The sequence below is a fragment of the Phalacrocorax carbo genome, chromosome 2, assembly GCF_963921805.1.
Source record: "Phalacrocorax carbo chromosome 2, bPhaCar2.1, whole genome shotgun sequence".
Taxonomy (NCBI): domain Eukaryota; kingdom Metazoa; phylum Chordata; class Aves; order Suliformes; family Phalacrocoracidae; genus Phalacrocorax; species Phalacrocorax carbo.
The window spans coordinates 77,532,933-77,550,875 of NC_087514.1; the positions used below are offsets into that span (position 1 = coordinate 77,532,933).

The 17,943-nt window shown below is 36.9% G+C and overlaps 1 protein-coding gene across 1 annotated transcript in view; it reads right to left on the bottom strand.

Annotated features, from left to right (window-relative positions):
• Positions 1-299: 299 nt before the first annotated feature.
• ABCA13 (ATP binding cassette subfamily A member 13) overlaps positions 300-17,943 on the bottom strand; it is a 207,958-nt gene continuing 190,314 nt past the window's right edge. Inside the window, exons 58-61 of the mRNA XM_064441788.1 lie at positions 16,932-17,024; positions 4,460-4,565; positions 3,416-3,553; positions 300-1,900 (exon numbers count right to left, since the gene is read on the bottom strand). Coding sequence (XP_064297858.1) covers positions 1,811-1,900; positions 3,416-3,553; positions 4,460-4,565; positions 16,932-17,024 — 427 coding nt within the window. The 3' untranslated portion in view covers positions 300-1,810. The remainder of the gene's footprint in view (positions 1,901-3,415; positions 3,554-4,459; positions 4,566-16,931; positions 17,025-17,943) is intronic.

Here is a 17,943-nt window from a genome sequence, read left to right on the forward strand (position 1 = left end):
TCTTTTTCTTTCACAACCACGACTTCTTTCACACTCTGCTTTGTAAGATTGACCTTTTTTTGTTCTGATTAGGGACCTTCGAAACTTTCCACTGCCAGCCTCATGAAGAAATTAAAGATAACTGGTTTTACCTCAAACAAAACCATCCCGTTGTGCCGTGGCATTTCTACTAGGATGGTGACTGTTGGGGTTTAATGGCTCTTCAGTGTTCTGGATCTCTAGGAGCATGGCAGAGTTTTGATATCATGCAGCAGACTGTATATACCAAGCCAGTTTAATGATAAAGCAGATTCATAAGCTCATGCAGTCTGATCCATACAGAACCATACAAACCAAGTCTGTAAATCTTTACTTTTTTTTTTTTTATTTTTCCAGGATTTAATTTCCCATTTACAGAAATAGGTAAGCAGAATTCCAGCTTTAAAAAGCATAGTGGGTCAAAACCAAATCAACAAATCAAGCCTCAATAAAGAGTCTTCAGAGTCAGCTTGCAAAGCCTAAAACACAAATACATATTTTTTTAATATTTCATCATTGTACAGCAGGGAATTAGAGCAGCAGCACTGCAAAACTGTCCATTTAAAATCAAATTCTCCCATCTCAAAATACATTTCCCCCTCCCCTGTGCACCCCAGAATTACATTGCAGCAATTCACTTCTAAGTCACCAATTCTACAGTTTCAACTATCAGACAACATAGCCTAATAAAAGCAGCACCAGATACTTTTCACAGGAACCCTGAAGACTTGTTTTAGAAGAGGCAGCAGATTACTCCACAATGTTTTCATAATTTTTTTTCTCCCACCACATTTTATTAATGAAATGTTAGCTTCTTTTACGCATGAATAGGCTGAAGGCTCTGGCATGGGCTTGTCTGAAGTATCTAGCATCATAATATACATTCATTGAACAGTTTATTGATCAGTGTCTGAATGCTTATCTTATTTTCTTGTAACATGCCCATTAAACAGAATTTTGACATTCTTTTTTGGAAAGAAAAAGAAAAAGAAACAAAAAGATGAGAAAAAGGAAATAGATCATTAAAAAGATACTTGAGAATTTCTCCAGCAGCAACCTGCAGGCATAAGGGAAAACTCATTGTCAAGTATGATTTATAAAACCTTGTTAAATTTACTTAAGATAACTGAGAGGCAGACTAGTACACTAATAACCTCTTTAACATAAAACCTTATGGAATATAGTGCATCCTTTATTCAATAAAAAGGCTAATTTAGCTTGTCACAACACAGAACTGAATTAATACGGAAGTCAAAAGGCTCTCAATTTGTGCTATTTAATACAAATACTGGGTGATAGCCTAGCTATTCCTACCATTTAATGGGTTTTTCTTACCTGGTTATGTAAAAATTAGATGTTAAGTGTGATTGCAAGAGAAGATTATCATAGTCAAATGAATGTAGATCCACTGCACACACACAAAAAAAGAAAAACTCTACACTGTGACATTTCAGAAAATATTTTTTTTCCTTTTTTAAATTTTTCTTGTTATTTTCTGGTTTTGTTTTTACATAAAGCTGCATTAATAGGCCATTTAAATTATAAAACTCCAGTTAGTTAAAAAACATTACTTTTTGGCAGATTTTTGTTCTGCATGTAACCAGTTACTTGTTTTACTGAGAACTGGTAGCATTCCTTCTGGCCTACAAATGCAAACTCACCTTTGCTTCTATTAGTTGTTTCTCACACACAAGTTGTTGACAGCTGAAAAGCTATTGCATGCAAAATGCGCATATATATACACAAACATACACACACATATACGCTGCTGAAGCTGTATCCTATTCTGAGCCTAGACCGGCAGGTGGTCATGACAAACAACAGGAGATTCTTGTGAAGAATAGGAGACTCCTTCCTGTTGTGTAGCAAAATTAATGAAAACCTGTAAGACATGAAAAAAAGTAGGACTTTCAGAATAACAGTACCTGAACTGTAACTTCGGAGGGATACCTGATAATATTTTTCATGTGCTTTCCTAAACTTTTGTGACACAAAAATTAATAGTTCATGTTAAAGGAACCCCTCTAGAGATATGTTTTGTAAACTCTAGAAATAATCCCTCTCCAGCTAACACAGTGGTTGATGAATTATAAAAATAATGGTATAATTAGTTACTCACGTGTGAAAATTATATTTTACTGCTGCACAAGTAGTGGGAAACAGTTGTTTTAATTTGTTTTGAAATGACATACCTAAGGAACTTGAGCCTGCTGTTTCCATCAATAACCATCACAGATTAGAGTCCAGATGTTTCAAGGTGAAAGTATACTTCTGAGCATTGCAGAGTGATGATTCAAAAACTAATGTGCCTCCTTGATTGTTTTTTTAAACAGATCTTACTGAGAAAGGCTTGTTTGCTTTTTAATCACACAACCATTTGACAGCAAGGAATGGAGAGTGAAAGATGGCTAGTCTGGATTCAAATGATCATATTCACATGCAAACTTGGGATGCATTATCAGGGTGTTTGTTATTCAGAACTATTTTCCTGTTTAAAAATGACACTCAGTTAGTCAGAGAGAGGAAACAATGGTAGGTGACTGAGGTGATGAATCACCATGAATAATGGAGAGGAAGTAAGCTTGAGTGAACAATGCCTGAATGATCAACAGGCTGAAATTACCTTATATTCAGCTATTCAGTGAATAGATAATTTACAAGCAGTTAATAGATCAGTACAGATCACACTATTTCATTAATGATTTGCACATGGGAAAAAATAATAAGATAGATAACACCATCTATCAAGGAAAATTAATATTTTGACTAGATGTGACTCTCTCAGTTTGTAGAATACATAACAAGAAGTTGCATATGAAGATGCTCTAACACATCACAACCACCCAGAAACCCCATCCTTGCCATCGTTCTGGTCTTCCTTCTGCCCAAATAGGATTTCACAGTCTTTAGAGGCGGATCTCTTCTGACTGCTTGTGCATTTCCACTGTTCTCTAATGTGCAGTATGGTACTCACTGCAAAAGAAAATTCTCAAAGGAAAATGTCCCGTAAGTCTAAGGATTACTGTAATTGGCAGCCTTTTCAAGGACATTGGTGAGATCCCAACTTTTGGACTGTGGAAGTGGCAGTTCACAGTCCCAACTTCTCATCCCACACAGATCTAGAAGTAACTAAGCACTGATTATGCTTGCGCACCGTACAAATATGTTGCTTATTGTGATGCTTTTACTGTGCTAACCTCTAGCGTAAAAGCAGTAGGGTTCATGAAATCACTGTGTAGACCTGAAATGACCTGGATCTGGTTGTTTCCTGCATATGTTTGGGTAATCTAGTAAATGATATAGTATTCTACTACGTTGATAATTACAATACACAGCATGGTTAGACAAACAAAAGGGGGAGGGGAAAAAGAAAAAGAAAAGAAGAAGAAAAAAATACCTGCTCTAATGTGGTCTGGCTAATGGAGTACTGTTTGATTTGGAGTAAAACTCTGTGATTCTCTAGGACTCCGAAGAGCTCTGCTAAGCACCCCTGACTTCGTGGTACATGGTACTCCAGCAGGTTAAGATGCTGTCCCTTAAAACAAGAAAAAATTATAGAAACAGATAAAAATGAATGCACATTATGATGAAATTATGCTTGCTTATAACCAGTCTAGTTTCAATAGGCTCGCAATGCAGTTTAACATGAAAAATACAAGCTTTTAAACAAGAATATTATTTCTACATTAGCAGCACAAAAAAAATGTTCATACTCAGAGCAGACATTTTGTGTGTCTTCTGAGATGGCGTTTTGTTGATCATATAAGATATAAATTTAGGATAATTTTGTGCTATAAGTTTTTAATCCAATGGACTGGTGCTGTTACAATGCAGTCCAGGAGAAGGCTGAGTAAACACACACAGGCCCATATTCATATATACACAAACAGATTCGTATCTAAGGTAGCCATAGTTTCACATGATTCTTTTGATTCTTTTCCTAAACATGGATAAAGCTAAAACAAATAAACAAGCAACAAAATAATTAAAAGCCTTTGAGAGTTTTTTTCTTGAAATCTAATTACTATAGGTCTTTTGTAAGGCTTCATATCAAATAAAAGAATGCCAGTAAAGACTAAGACTTTTCGTCTAAGGACCTGATCAGAAAGCAAGCAAAATAAACACTCTCAGTGACTACAGTGCACTCCTACTTCAGGTGAATACAAAGCTGAGTTCAACTTCATCAACAATAAAAAGAAAGGAAATTTTCACTCAGAGAAAGGGCCTGTTTATTTATGTTGCCTAAATGACTGTTTGGCATTGATTTAATCAATATCACAAGTCAGGTCTTAAAGAATTGCTTAATAGGAAAATAAAAGGGATGCTCATATATATTTTTTCCAAAAAGATCAATATATCCACACGTGTATATATTGTTCTTACCAGCCCATACTTAATCCTGCCATAGAACAAATACTATGATGAGGAGTTTTAGCTGTACCTTAAACTGTGTTCCAGGAAAATGCAGTTGTAGACAGTCCAAAATCATTCTTTGATAGCTTATTTCTTTACTAAGCCAAACCTTGACAGAATAGCCATCTCCAAACCTGAGATGATACACAGAAACATAAACCTGTTTGTCTACACTATGAAGACAGGAAGAACATAAGTTTCAATCGATTTTCCTATAACAATTATGTCAAATAACATCATGTATGCCTACTGTATTATCACTGTGATTTTAGTATTATAATTGATTGAACAATAGAATTGTAATAAGTTGTTAAATTAATGATAACAAACAGAAAAAAAAAATAGTTATGCCAATGGTTTAATTACTACAGGATATTTCACTATTCAATGTACCTGAATTTATGCTAACTAAAGTATGCTTTAATTACTATACTGCTTTGAATGGTTAGCAAAAAACTATGAAGAATACCAATCACAAATATGGAAGAAAAAAAAATCCTTTAACTTTTCTAATGAGAAAAATGGGCACGTAACACTATTTTGCAAGTCTTTTACAAAGCTGCACAGCTTTTATTTCAGCAACGTGAGTACAATTGTGTTTTACAGATACACAAAGGCAACTATAGAGGTATTTAGAGAGATGGTAACATTAATGAATTTTCTTTAGCTCTACAGCCACACAGTCTGTCTCAGAATAATTTAGGAAATGAACTTCTCTTTCTCAACATACGTGTGATAAAAGTTAAGCACAGGCAATCTAACCCACACATTATTTTTTATTAGATTTACTCACTGCTAATATTCAGTTGGGGAAGTTACAATAAACCCATAACCACTGAAATGGCAACCTTATTTTTATGCACATTGCTTAAGCGATGGAATTTATCTGACAGCAGTTCCCAGAGCAAGGTGCAAGGGCAGAGCTCAGCAGAGAGATGGGGCGACACGGTGCTGCAGCTGCGTCCCTTCCCTCCCAGCCCTCCTTTGCAGCCACGCGTCCTCCCTTTGGGTTCACCTTCTTGGTTAACTGCTAGGGAAAAAAGAGCAGCAGGAGCCAAGTCAGAAGAGCTTTCCTCTTCCACTGCTGTCCCCTGTTGCCGGTGAGCAATGGAAAGGCAGAGCTGGGAGAGGGACAGGGAGCTTGGACTGCATTGCCCATGTCTCCCCAGAAACCTGCTGCTTCCTCCTTCTTCTCTCTGACCACCACTCCCACATCCTTCACTCCAGCATTACTTCCTTTTCTTCACTCCCCAGCTCCATTATTACTCACTGTCAAATCCTTTCCTACAGTTCTTCAGTTTCTAGTGACTATCCTCTGAATTACTCCCTTGCACCAACACCCTCCTCTCTCATGTCTCTTTTGTGGACAACTTGTAATTCAGCGTAGCAGCTGGGTTAATTAGGTCTGCCACGTGTGAAGCACGTTTTCACATGATCAGAGAGGAGGTATGCATCACATCGCACTCTATGATGTTGCCCTTTTCCAATATAGAAAAAAATGTCTACAGAATATCAAAGTTTAATAAAAATTTGAAAGGACTATTCTGAGACATATGTGCGGTATAACTACTAAGTGACTCCCAGCAAGACAGTTCACATGAAGCACCACATGCTCCTCATCTCTAATACGTGTATAGCAATGTAAGGGCTTTACCTTCTGTTTTGTGTTGGACCAAAGCATCTGCTGGTATAAAGCAATAAAGTCTTCACGGATTTCAGAGAAGTGCAAGTTTCCACAATGAAAAATTCTAGACTGCAGATTTTATTCTATTAAGAATTTCACATGAATTGAAATATAATTTCCAAGGATCTTCTCAGAGCAGAATCCTATTTCTTTGTGTGGAATGAAACCATAGTCACTACATTTTAGATATGACAGCAGCAGCTTCTGCATAAGAAGTTGCAGTGTATGAAAAGCCATATTGCAAATAAATTACTGTAGGGTTTTTTCATCTTTTGTTGGGAGTTTTTGTTATGGCTTGGTTTAGTTTTTTATTTCAGTCAAATGCAACCGCTTAACTGTTTAAAATGGAGTAAGAAGAAACATTCCTGATGCAGTGTCATGTTTGTTAGTTCCTGAAGGACATTATATGAATTAAATCCTGTCGGGTCCAAGCTGCAAAGTACCAAATATTCACTGAGCAATAAGACCTGACATATGAACACTGCTGTTACACCAAAGAGATCCAGCATAAGGTGGAATCCTGTCTGGCTGATTTCCTTTGCAATGATTTACTAGCACATAATAGATCTCTAATTAAATATTTTACATGCATAGCATCATCCCTGAAAAAAATATGTGTGAGAATAAAAACAGATGTTGCAAAGCTGGATATAGTTAACAAGGGTGTTCAGTTTAGTTGACAGCCAACCTGAGGCAACATTTTACAAGAGATCATTGATTCTGATCAGTTTTCTGACATCTCTACACAGCCACCATTGAATTATGGTTTGAAAAATCCTGGCCTATGGAGATGTTCAACAGTCTCATAAAATGAAATTGTTGTATGCAATGAAGTTTCCAAAGACAATGAATCAAAATTCTGATTAGCAAAGACAGAGAAGTCTGTGCAACTTTGGTTTAAGTCTAAATTGAGAATGGCATAAAAGCAGCATGGTACAAATAAAAAGCTTTAAAAGATGTTTTTTTCTTTTGGCTACTCAAATTGTAATGTTTCTATACCTTGATTTTATAACTCATGTTAGCACAAGACCTCCCCATATACCGTAAGCTGATAAGCAATAAGCATTTCCCCTTGCTATAATCAGCAAGCTGCTTTCAGTAGCAAACTGAGGCAATGGAAATTGAGTTGGTCATTTTTTGCACTGTTTTCCTCTCTGATTCAGACAATATAATTAATTCAGAAACCCAATGTGCAATTACAGAGAAAAGCACAATCTGGTTTGATTAGCACTGTTAGGATCAAACCTTTAGCACCTGATAGTTCAAGACCTAAGGAGGGAAACATTATCATTAAAATGGCGTAAGTTGAGCCAGCACACCTGTTCCGCAGCCATCTGCTGCAAAAGATTCACCACCTCTTCAAAGCTACTCAGCAAAGATATTTTCCATTCCTAATTTCTATCACATTACTTTACACCTGCATTTTTATTTGTGTATACACACACACACACAAAAAAAACCCCAAACACATATTCTTACAAAAAACATTTTCCTCTCTATCCTTCCTCTTCTCCCCCAGCCAAACTAGTAGTTCACGCTTGACTTACACCTCATTAGCAGTTCTGGGAGTATTACTCTTTGAGTGCTTTTCCTACTAAAATGCCACCACGAGACTGAAACTAAAATATAAATTCTCAAACGGGTTTTAGACTGATTAACTTGAGTATTAACAACAGCTTCAGTTGCAGAAGCATGAGCTTAGCAAGGACTACAAAATACATCCAGAAACTCCACACCTTTAATTACATAGGTCCTCGAGCTAGCTGAGCAGCTCAAATAACAAGGGAACAAAAGGAACATAAAATGGCAACAAGGAACGGAACACTTTCCATATCAGGAATTACTAAGTAGGCTAAGATTTTTCAGCATTGAAGAAAGATGACGAGGTGGTAGAAAGGTGTTTTTACAGAGCCCAGAATCATGACAGGTCTAAGGAATGTGACTGAGGAATGATTCTTCACTCTTCTACATTTCTCATGCAAGAGCAGGGGGCATCAAATTAAATTATAGGGAAGGTAATGCAAAATAATTAAGAGGAAGTAATTGTCCTTATAGCATACAGGGAAACTGTACAACTCATTGACAGAGGATATGCTAGATGCCAGAACTTGACAGGAGCTGAATAATAGATCAGAGAAATTCATAGGGCAGAGCGGGGGAATCCCCTAAAACCAACTCTTGCGTAGGAAGCCTCTAACCAACAAATTGCTAAAGGGTGGTTGAGTAATCTGGAAAAGTAACTTCATATGCTTATCTTATTCCTGTACTTTTCCCTCCTGGCCACTGTCAGAGAGAAGATACTGTGCTAGACAGGTCTTTGATCTGACCCCATGGTTGTTTCAGTATGAATATCACAAGGAGGACATCAGCCTGGACTAATCACCCACATGGGTCCTCAGTCCTCAGAAGGTTTTTCAGCCTGTGATACAGTTCCACTGCCACACTACTGGCAGTACAAAGATAATATAAAACTACTTCAGGTATGTGTCTACACAAGCTTCAGTCATACACTGGAATAAAGTGTAGCCAGATCTGTCCTGGTGAGGAAGTCCCCTGGCTGCTTTCCTGATGCTTTTTCTAGGCCTTGCAGTGAGAATGGAAGTGGATTTAGTTGCCCAAAGGCTGAAAGTTCTCATAAATATCTAGTAGAGGAGTTGCCACTCAGGGCAGATCAAGTAATACTAACTTCTCAATGTTCCCTTCTGTGCTTTACTCAGAGGTCCTGGTTCAGAGAGTTGAATGGGGACAAGAAGAGAAGTTGGTGAAACACAATGCCTTGCGGCCACACAGCTGAGCCTACACTTGGCTGGTCACAAGGGGTCCTTAGAGGAACTAACCAACTGTATTTTGAAGCTTGACCCATGAAATCTGTTTTCTGTGAAGGGTGAGAAATGAAGTCCATTATCAGGAGACTTCTATTTGCTTTAAAAATAATTAATCTGTATTTTCAGCTAAAACTCTTAGGAGGTTGCTTTTCTGCAAATAAACAAAACCAAACCTAGAAAATGCTGTTTTAACTTACAGCAGGGTCCAGAATGACCAGTTCATTGAATCACACTCTTCCCAGAGCCCATTTACCATGTCTTCTCTCCCCCAGTCAAAATTGCTTGAACGTAACCTTAGGAAATCAAGAACACACCCTTATTTCCTAAACTTTGATGAATAAGGAGAGCATCTAATCATCCATATGCTTTTTTTTCCACCAATCAAATATTACCTTTCCTGGAGAATCTTGTGCTTTATATACACATCAAAAAATGACAGCTCCCAGAAAGTTTACTGGTGGAAATATTAATGTGCATACTTTATGTATGTGCTAGTCTGAGTGATCAAAAGATTACTTCAAAATGACATTATTGGATAACAAAATAAAAATAATAAAGAGAAAATTGGCACTTAATGTCTGCAAGGAACTTGATCTTTTAGAATATATGCCATATATCCAAGAGGGAAAATAATTTGTTACTGTGTTGTTTGCCCCTCTGCTTTTGTTTATATTCATTTGCAGACAGATACGGTTCTGCTTTCCCTAAGTGAATAGGCCTCATCTAGACAATCTAGTTATTCCAGTATGATCGCTGAAGCACAGGATACAGATTCATGTCATTCCCCTTACAGCCCGAGACACAAGTATAATTTACAAAGAGAACAAAACTTGAACAAGATTGAAAACAAAACACTTTGAAAAAGAAACAAAAATTGGAATAAAATTGTTAATACAAATACATCACAGATTAAGATAACTTTAAATCGCACAATAAATTTAATTATTTTATCTATAAAGTGGCAGGTAAAGATAATATCTAGGAAGAAAAAAGGTAATTCGAAATAGTTGCTTTGTTTTGTTAAAAAAGCTAAAATCAAATGCAAATATGTTATCACTTGCAAAATGTTAATTCCTTCTGCAATTATTCAGAACAATCTCTGTGTTGCTGAACAGATAAACTTGATTAGATGCAAGCAGATATAACAAATATATTATAAAATGTCTTCCATGCACTATTCATAGATTTTGTTCCATCATTTTTTAATTGATTGTGAGTTTTCCAGGTCAACAACAGAAACATGAAAACAATTATTAAACAATGAGTAACACTTGTTCAAGTAGATTGTACATGCACTATTTGTTCACAGACTCTTCAGGCTTTCATATCAAGCCATCTAAAGTTAATTTCTATATTCAATAATACCGTTGCCACAACAATGACAGCCTCAGGTGTACGAGCAATGCAGGCTACAGCTTTGCCTTGCTCTCTGAATGTAGGCATTTACGTGCTTAGGGGTGATTTCCAAATATGTGGTAAAACCCTCAAAAATCCTTGTTGCCTGTACATGTGCACACACAAAATCTGTCTGTGTACAAGCTTATCCGTCTGCACATACAGGGAAGTAGCAGAGATCTGTTACTCTTGTGGTATTTGCATATTACATTACTAGAGAAACAGGAGCAGCAGCACTGTAATTCTGTGCAAGGCTGATGGCACAGACTACAAAGAATCCAGACGGTTTCCTCCCAGTACCTTCTGGGTTTCAGCAGTGAAAAAAGCAGGAGGAAGTAATGTTATCATTGTGTTGCTCTCACTGTTTTCTGGCATACTGTTTTTTTAAGTGAGTTTAAAAAAATAATAATCAGGATATTACATGCTAAAATGTCTATTGAAAGGACCTTATCAACATTTGCAAGGTCAAAATCTCAAGTCCAAAAGCGCTGGAATGGAGACCAGTTGTGAAATTAAAATTTAAACCGCTGGTATATTTGCTTTATGTAATGAGCTTTAATTACATGATCACATGTCATCTCTTCATGAAATCCCTATCATGAATGCCATGCAAGATATACTGGAGGTACCTGCTCAAACAAGTGGCTTTGTTTACTGCAACATCTAGAAAATGTTGCAAATAAGATGTCAGACCGATGAGAAAAAGAAAGTACTTCACAGGTCTGATATGGCCCTGGGGAACCAAATCCTACCCTTCCACCCTGGTACACCTGTGTGATCTGTGGTAACTCATTTAGACCACATTCTTCAATACTGCTTTCCCACCTTGTTAAGGGTCCACCTCGAGACCTACGGCTCCAATTTGCAGAAGGAATGTGTAGTACTTTCAGAAACGCCCACAGCTACAGCTGAAGTTCACAGGCATTGTACTTTGAATGCAATGTTAAACAAACAGAAAATATTTAGCCATAAACTGCTTGGATCGCCTACCCAAACACTTTTAACTTTAGCATCATGCTTCAGTTACTTCTCTATAAAATGGGAATAATTATTTCAAATCCACTTTCCCAGAAGCATTGTGGAAAACACAGATGTTGATATTTATCTTTATTTAAAGCTGAAAATACTGTATTTAGAGACAGGTTTGGAAAATGTCTAGTAAAAACAGTACACAGATCACATACTAAGGAAAGAGGAGAATATGAAAGCTCAGTTAGCTGCTGCTCATTGAATGAGCAGGTACAGAGAAATAACACAGTGTCCTGTGGAAAGCATAGTATAAAGTGACAAAAAAAAATGCCTTGTAATACACACGCACAGTAGGGCTGAATTAATGTTGCACAAAGTTTTATGACGGTGCAGAGATATTGCACACTTCTGAACCCTCAATCTGTGTGTTTTTAAAGCTGTAAGAACTCTTTTCTTCAAGCTGGGAAGATAAACTAATAGCTGTATTACATGAATACATGTCCGCTGTCATAATACTTTTTTCACGTACAAAAGGAATTTGTTTTCTAGTCAACAGGAATAAAATTCATATTCACTTCTATATTTTATGGCACGTAAGAAACTTAGTGCAAGTGTATCTGTTAGTATGATAACTCTGTTTCCACTGAAGGCTGAAAGACTGATGAGATCTTTAAACTTAATCCTCTCTTTTCCACTTAAGAAATCTACATGTATGAGTTGGAGAAAAGCAATAAAATATTCTCCATCAACCTTTTAAAAAAAGAAGTGCAAACGTCTTGCCAACACATTTTCTATTCTAACTCTGCTATAACAAATGGATTAATTGTTTTGTAATTTAATCAGATGGCTTGCTGATAAAATTTGAGCAAAGACTTGATGTGTGTCCAGCACTTGAAAAATTGATATGGGTTTTTCAGCTACGCAAAGTCTGTCCAGATGGCCCTAGAATGAAGGATAGTATTCAAATTGTTGTTCCCAGAGGATTGGCCAGCTGTATCTAACTTGGAAATGCTTCAGTGAATTTTTAAAAAAACATTAAGCATAATGGAGAATACTGGAGAGAGCATTTAAATGTAATCCGTTCACAATTTAGAGTAATTGGCTTAGTTGGCAGCAGTCGCCTGAAATTAGGTTTTAACAGGCACAACTGCGAACACATCTATCTCATACAAACTACATCTAGAACTAAGATGCTAACTTTTTGGAAATTACCCTTCAGTTCGTTCCTTCCAGCTAATACCTTTCTTGGCATTATTCAGAAATTTGCCACCTGCAACAAAAGGCCTTTCTAAAGTAGCCCAAGACTTGTTATTCTACTGAGAAAGATTTGAGGGTACTTTAAATCTGTTTAAACATAGATAAATATAGTCAGGGCTCAACAGTTGGGAGCAGAAGCACAAATACCTACATTTGTAGTGAGAAGACATTTTTGGATGAGCATTTTGTAACAGACTTGCACAAGAGCTAGAAAAATGAATCAAGCCTCATACATTAGAAGCAGCATGTGCCACTTTTTATACCCCTATGAAGCTTTTATGTTTCACATTAGCATCTTCCTGGAGTTCAACCATAGCCTTCATAGCAGAATTTTGTACCGCCATCTGACAAAGCTGTATTCAGTCCAAGATTATGGTCTTTCACAGCTGCCAAGGGCTGAAAGTGTAGTGACAGAGAAAGCTGAATCCTTGAAACTTCCCACCACAGAAAAGAAACAAATTTAACAGGGCCCCAAGGAAGACCCATTAAGCCTTCATCACGCATCCATCAAAAAGGTGATCATAATCTAGACTTTACAGGATGGAATGGTACTAAAGGAAAAACAAATAAAACAATTCTGAGAATTTCCATCAAGACAGACAGAATCGTCAGGAGGGGAAGAAAAAATGTCATATATCCACATTTCATATCTACATGTCATATCTACACTTAAAAGAGGAAAAAACTTGTTGAGACATGCTAAAGTAATCACATGCAATATCAAAATATGGTCCTACTGTCATTTCTTACAATATAGGACTTATCCTGTCATAAATAAAAGCTGTATTAAAGTTTTGTTTGGTCTAAGTGTTCATACACTCTTTAGGTTCCTTTTCTTCTTCCAATCTTCAAAGCTAGATCAGGCCACTTATACCTGATTTTAAAATATTTGTTCAATTTGATTTGTAAAAACAAATTGAAGACAGAATAAAGGATATCAAGAGCTGCTTATAAATAAGAACAAATTTTTTTAAAAAAGCTGTAAAATCTAACAGAAAAAACCCAATAATCTACAACTATGGTCCCCATTGGTTTGTTTTAGTACCATCCTTGCCTGTTAATATAAATATGTGTATTACTAGCATAATTCATTCATGCACATAGCACACAAAAGCACCATCAAAAACCAATTTTTATGGTACAAGTAATTTTGATTAAATCAGATGCAGCAAAATCAGTTTTGCTTATGCTTTCCTTCACTTACGTTGCTTCTTGGAACAGTTTTGTTAAACAAAATGTCAGGTGATGGCATTTTCCTGTGAGATGGTGCCAGGGACAAATACACTAGCCAGTGCTAATTGCAGGAAAACAGTGAAAAATAGAACTGACTAGTGAGTATATCAGTGGAGGTGGCTGTTAGAGAAAGTATTTTGCTGGTAGGTGTTTCTTAATAGATTTAGAAATCCTTACTGTCTATCACTTTAGAAAGAACAACATTTTGCTCTGTATGTCAGTGAGAATGATAGGGCTATTAAATCTTAGGGAGGGAAGGCAAATGGGAAGGAAGGAGTAACTCAATACTATTTCAAGTCCTGGAATATTTTCAGGACATTCCCAAGAGGAGTGGAAAGTGAGAAAATTAAAAGATTAAAATAATTTAAAGCTTAATTATTTCAATGGGGTTTTTTTGAGCAATAAGTGAAAGAATCCTGCTCCTCTTCTTTCCCATCTCACACGGAAGCAGACAGCCTCCATAAGGTACATGGTACCATATATGGAAATTATCTTCAAATAAGTTCAGAACATGAATTACACAGAGGCACTGGGTTTCTTAATCTTCTATTAGGTGTGTGATAGCCTGGGGTTGATGATGGAGCACTGTATTGGCAAGTAAAGAAAACCACAGTCAGGAGTTCTGTCTGGAGGGAAGTTTAGAAGCTAGGGTAAGCAACAAAATAGTAGGAGTACAGGGACAGTCTGGCTTCTCCCAAGCACTTATCAAAAGTTTTCTAAAGAAAGCATGAAAATGTCTTTACTGTATGCTTAATTAAAAAAAAAAAAAAAAAAAAAAACCCAAAACAAACCCACACTTTAACAGCTGTGTGTATATGAGGTTCTAAGACTGTGCTCTCTATGGTGGCTTTGCTCCCAGAAGCCAAGAAAATTAATTAGGCAGTCAGAGTAACGTCAGGCAACTGCATGTTTTTAATTAAATCCTTTGATTAAGCTAGTGACTATTTTTTCCTAATAAAAAGTTCTAAAGTTTTAGAAAAATTCAATAGGTTCCTGAACAATGTGGAAAATTCAGAAAGTAAATTAATTAGTAATTTAAAGGCATTTTAGTCCTGCCTTAAATGAAATCTTAATGCAGCTTCAGCTACACAGTTTCTATGGAAAGCCTCAGCAATATTGGTATCCAGTGTATATATTATCCCACATGAATGTCACTGACATACATTAAAGAACTGTCATGACAATACAAGGAACACAAAACTGCTGATAGTATGAAATATTCTTAACATAGAGAAGGTGTGTTTTTTATAAAGTTACAATGATTTTAAACAAATAATTGCTATGAATATGACTGCCAAATATTCTTATCATGACCTTGCTTTGCAGAATTCAAAAGAGGCCCTCATACAGCCTTGATTCTTGAATGGCTGATCTGTGAATGCCTTGATATCCTCAGAAATAATTTGAAGATACTTTCAGGGTGTCATATAGTTTATTCTTCTGCATTGATTTTCTTAGTGTGATCTGAAAAAGGTATATCTACAGATACAGTGCAGCAAACTGAAAAATAACTGTCCTATTTATATGAAATGGTGCATACTGATGAGTATGCTTAAGATTTCATCCACCTTCTTAGGAAGCAAGACAAGATGCTGCTAAAGGAAACATCAGGTATAGCAAGATAATGACAAAGTCACTGAGAAGAAAAAGGTGAAGCTAGCCTTTGTGGAATGCCTGGCTTTGCCCTCTCAAAGTCAAGCTGAGAAGACAGAGCAGATCTGAAACATAGAAAGGGGAGACCCACATTTATCACACCTAATTTTATGCACTCAGACGAAGTGCCTAAGTAATACAATTTTTCCTTATTAGGGGACACGCACATTTCCAAAAAGCAGTTTTGCCTGCCCAAGGTCTGCACTGTCCTCTACAGACACCTGTCTCTTACTACAAAAGGAAGAAAGGGTGCCTGCATTCCTACTAAAGTAGTCCAGCTAGTGGGACAACAGGCCACACTATGCTATGTAATTTGAGAATAAGAAACAGGATTGCAAAGACAAACATCTAGATAAAAAAGCAGAAGAGCGATTGACTTCTCACGCCTCCAGAAATTAAGGCAACTACTCTGAAAGGTACACAAACATGAAATGAAGGTTATGATCACATAGAACAATCAGAAACATAGGTGCAAACTTTGATTTTTTCCACCATCCAGTTTGTAAGGTCTCTAGCTGAAAGTTTGTGATGAAAAAATCCTTGGAGGGAGAGAGCTTATTGAAGTAAATGTGAATCAGGTCCATCATGTCAATGTAGCTGTGAAACAAGGCCCTACAGTTTTACCCAAAGGGAAAGACAGAAAGCCAAAAGTGCCCTCAAGGGACAAGAAATTATATGAGACACAGATAACTTCTACCCTATAACCATGGCAGAGAGCAAGAGCTTGTTTACATTGTCAAATGTATCTGCACTTAAGAGTGCTAAACGCTGAGCTAGTACAAAGCAGTGTAGTTTTGCTGCTTGTAAATGAGCTGTATCATTTTACACAGCTGACTGTCTGGGAGTCATAAAAATTCTACTTATAACTGAATGTAAATGTTCTAGCTATAAGTTGCAGCAACTTTCCTCTCAGCTTCCTTTATGGTGGCTTGAGCCCATCCTCTAAATAAACATCCTCATTAGCAGATATTAAATTAACTCATGAGCAGACCTGAAGCAGAAGAGAGGCTCATGCACACCAGAAAAAGGATGCAGGAAACATAGCATAAATATCTGCAGTTGCCAGTGAATTCATTAGGAAGAAGAGATGGTTCAAAATACGTTGTCTCTACTGGCTGCTGACCTGCTGAAAGTGATTCTGTCTGTTACTAGAAATTCTCACAAGGAACCAACGTGTATTTCATCTCATTCAACATGTTGAATTCTTACAACGTACTTCTCAGGTTGAGTGCAGAAGTGCTTCATTTTAGATACAGATCTGTCTCTTTCAATTACCAGTGCAGACTACAAAGCATTTTAGCAATGCCATATGTCAATTTAGCTTGCTAAGATACCCTAATTGGCTCTTTTTTAACGTCAGGGATGGCAGGAAAAGAAAGATGTGCTTAGTAGTCATAAGTATTTATTCCTTGGCACTATTAAAGTGCCTAGCCAGCTCTTAGATTGAATGTAGCCGCAGAAGGTTTGATGTTGACATATAATACCTGGTTTTAATGTGTTGGGGAGAACCAAGACACTTGAAACTTCCATTGACCATAATAGCAAGCCGTGTGCAGAGGGCTTCACATTCTTCCATACTACAAAATAAAGTGGAGAAAAAAAAAAAAAGATTAAAAGAATAATAGTGAAACCAGAGAACATTATTTATACCGACCTTCAATTAAAGTGAAAGGAATCTGGACAGCTGTGAAAATGGGTGCCCAAAACCTTTGACATTAAAAGCAACAGTCCACATTGCAACCCTAGTCAGTACGCATCAAAAGTCATTACCACATAAGAGCTAGAAGAGACCCCTAAAAAGGAATGTATGTTTTTAGTCCAGAACTGAGTGGACAATTCTGGCACAATACACAGGTTTTATTACCACAGGCAAATACCTGATAGAGAGTCTCAGAAATGCCACTGAGCATTGAGAGCCAGGAGCTCCATGAACATTATATATTTCCTGCAATATCTGTTTGTGGTCATTCTGAGCTAAGGATAGAAGGAGAAGAATGAAGTAAGTTTGCTCAGCTTGCCTCTTGCACAGTACATACTCTTAAAAAGTAGTTACCCTTAGTCTGATTGCAGGATAGAAGAAGATGCAAAACACTACAATCCAAAGAGCATTTAGGACATGAAAATGCAGCTGAATAGAAAAGCAGGATCCTGCTAGATGCAACAGCTTCAGATGATAAATAACAACTTTGACTTGTAAAGCTTTGGGCAAATGGGCTGCCGTTCTACATATTATGCAGAATAGTGTGAGCAGTTTTTTCAAAGCATCACTTTAGACTTAGGACATCAGTCAGGACATATCCATCATCTCAAAGAGGAGTCGAAGTTGTCTGATGTTCCTGCATTTCACTGCATGCACTCCCTAACCCTTCTGAGATAGCTAAACAAGAGTTGTCTTGTGTGCCTCAACCATGTGCCAGTCCAAATTACAGTGCTTTTACTGAACAAGCATAGCAATTAAGTACCTTCCAAGGAACAATTTCCTTAAAAAAGGACAGG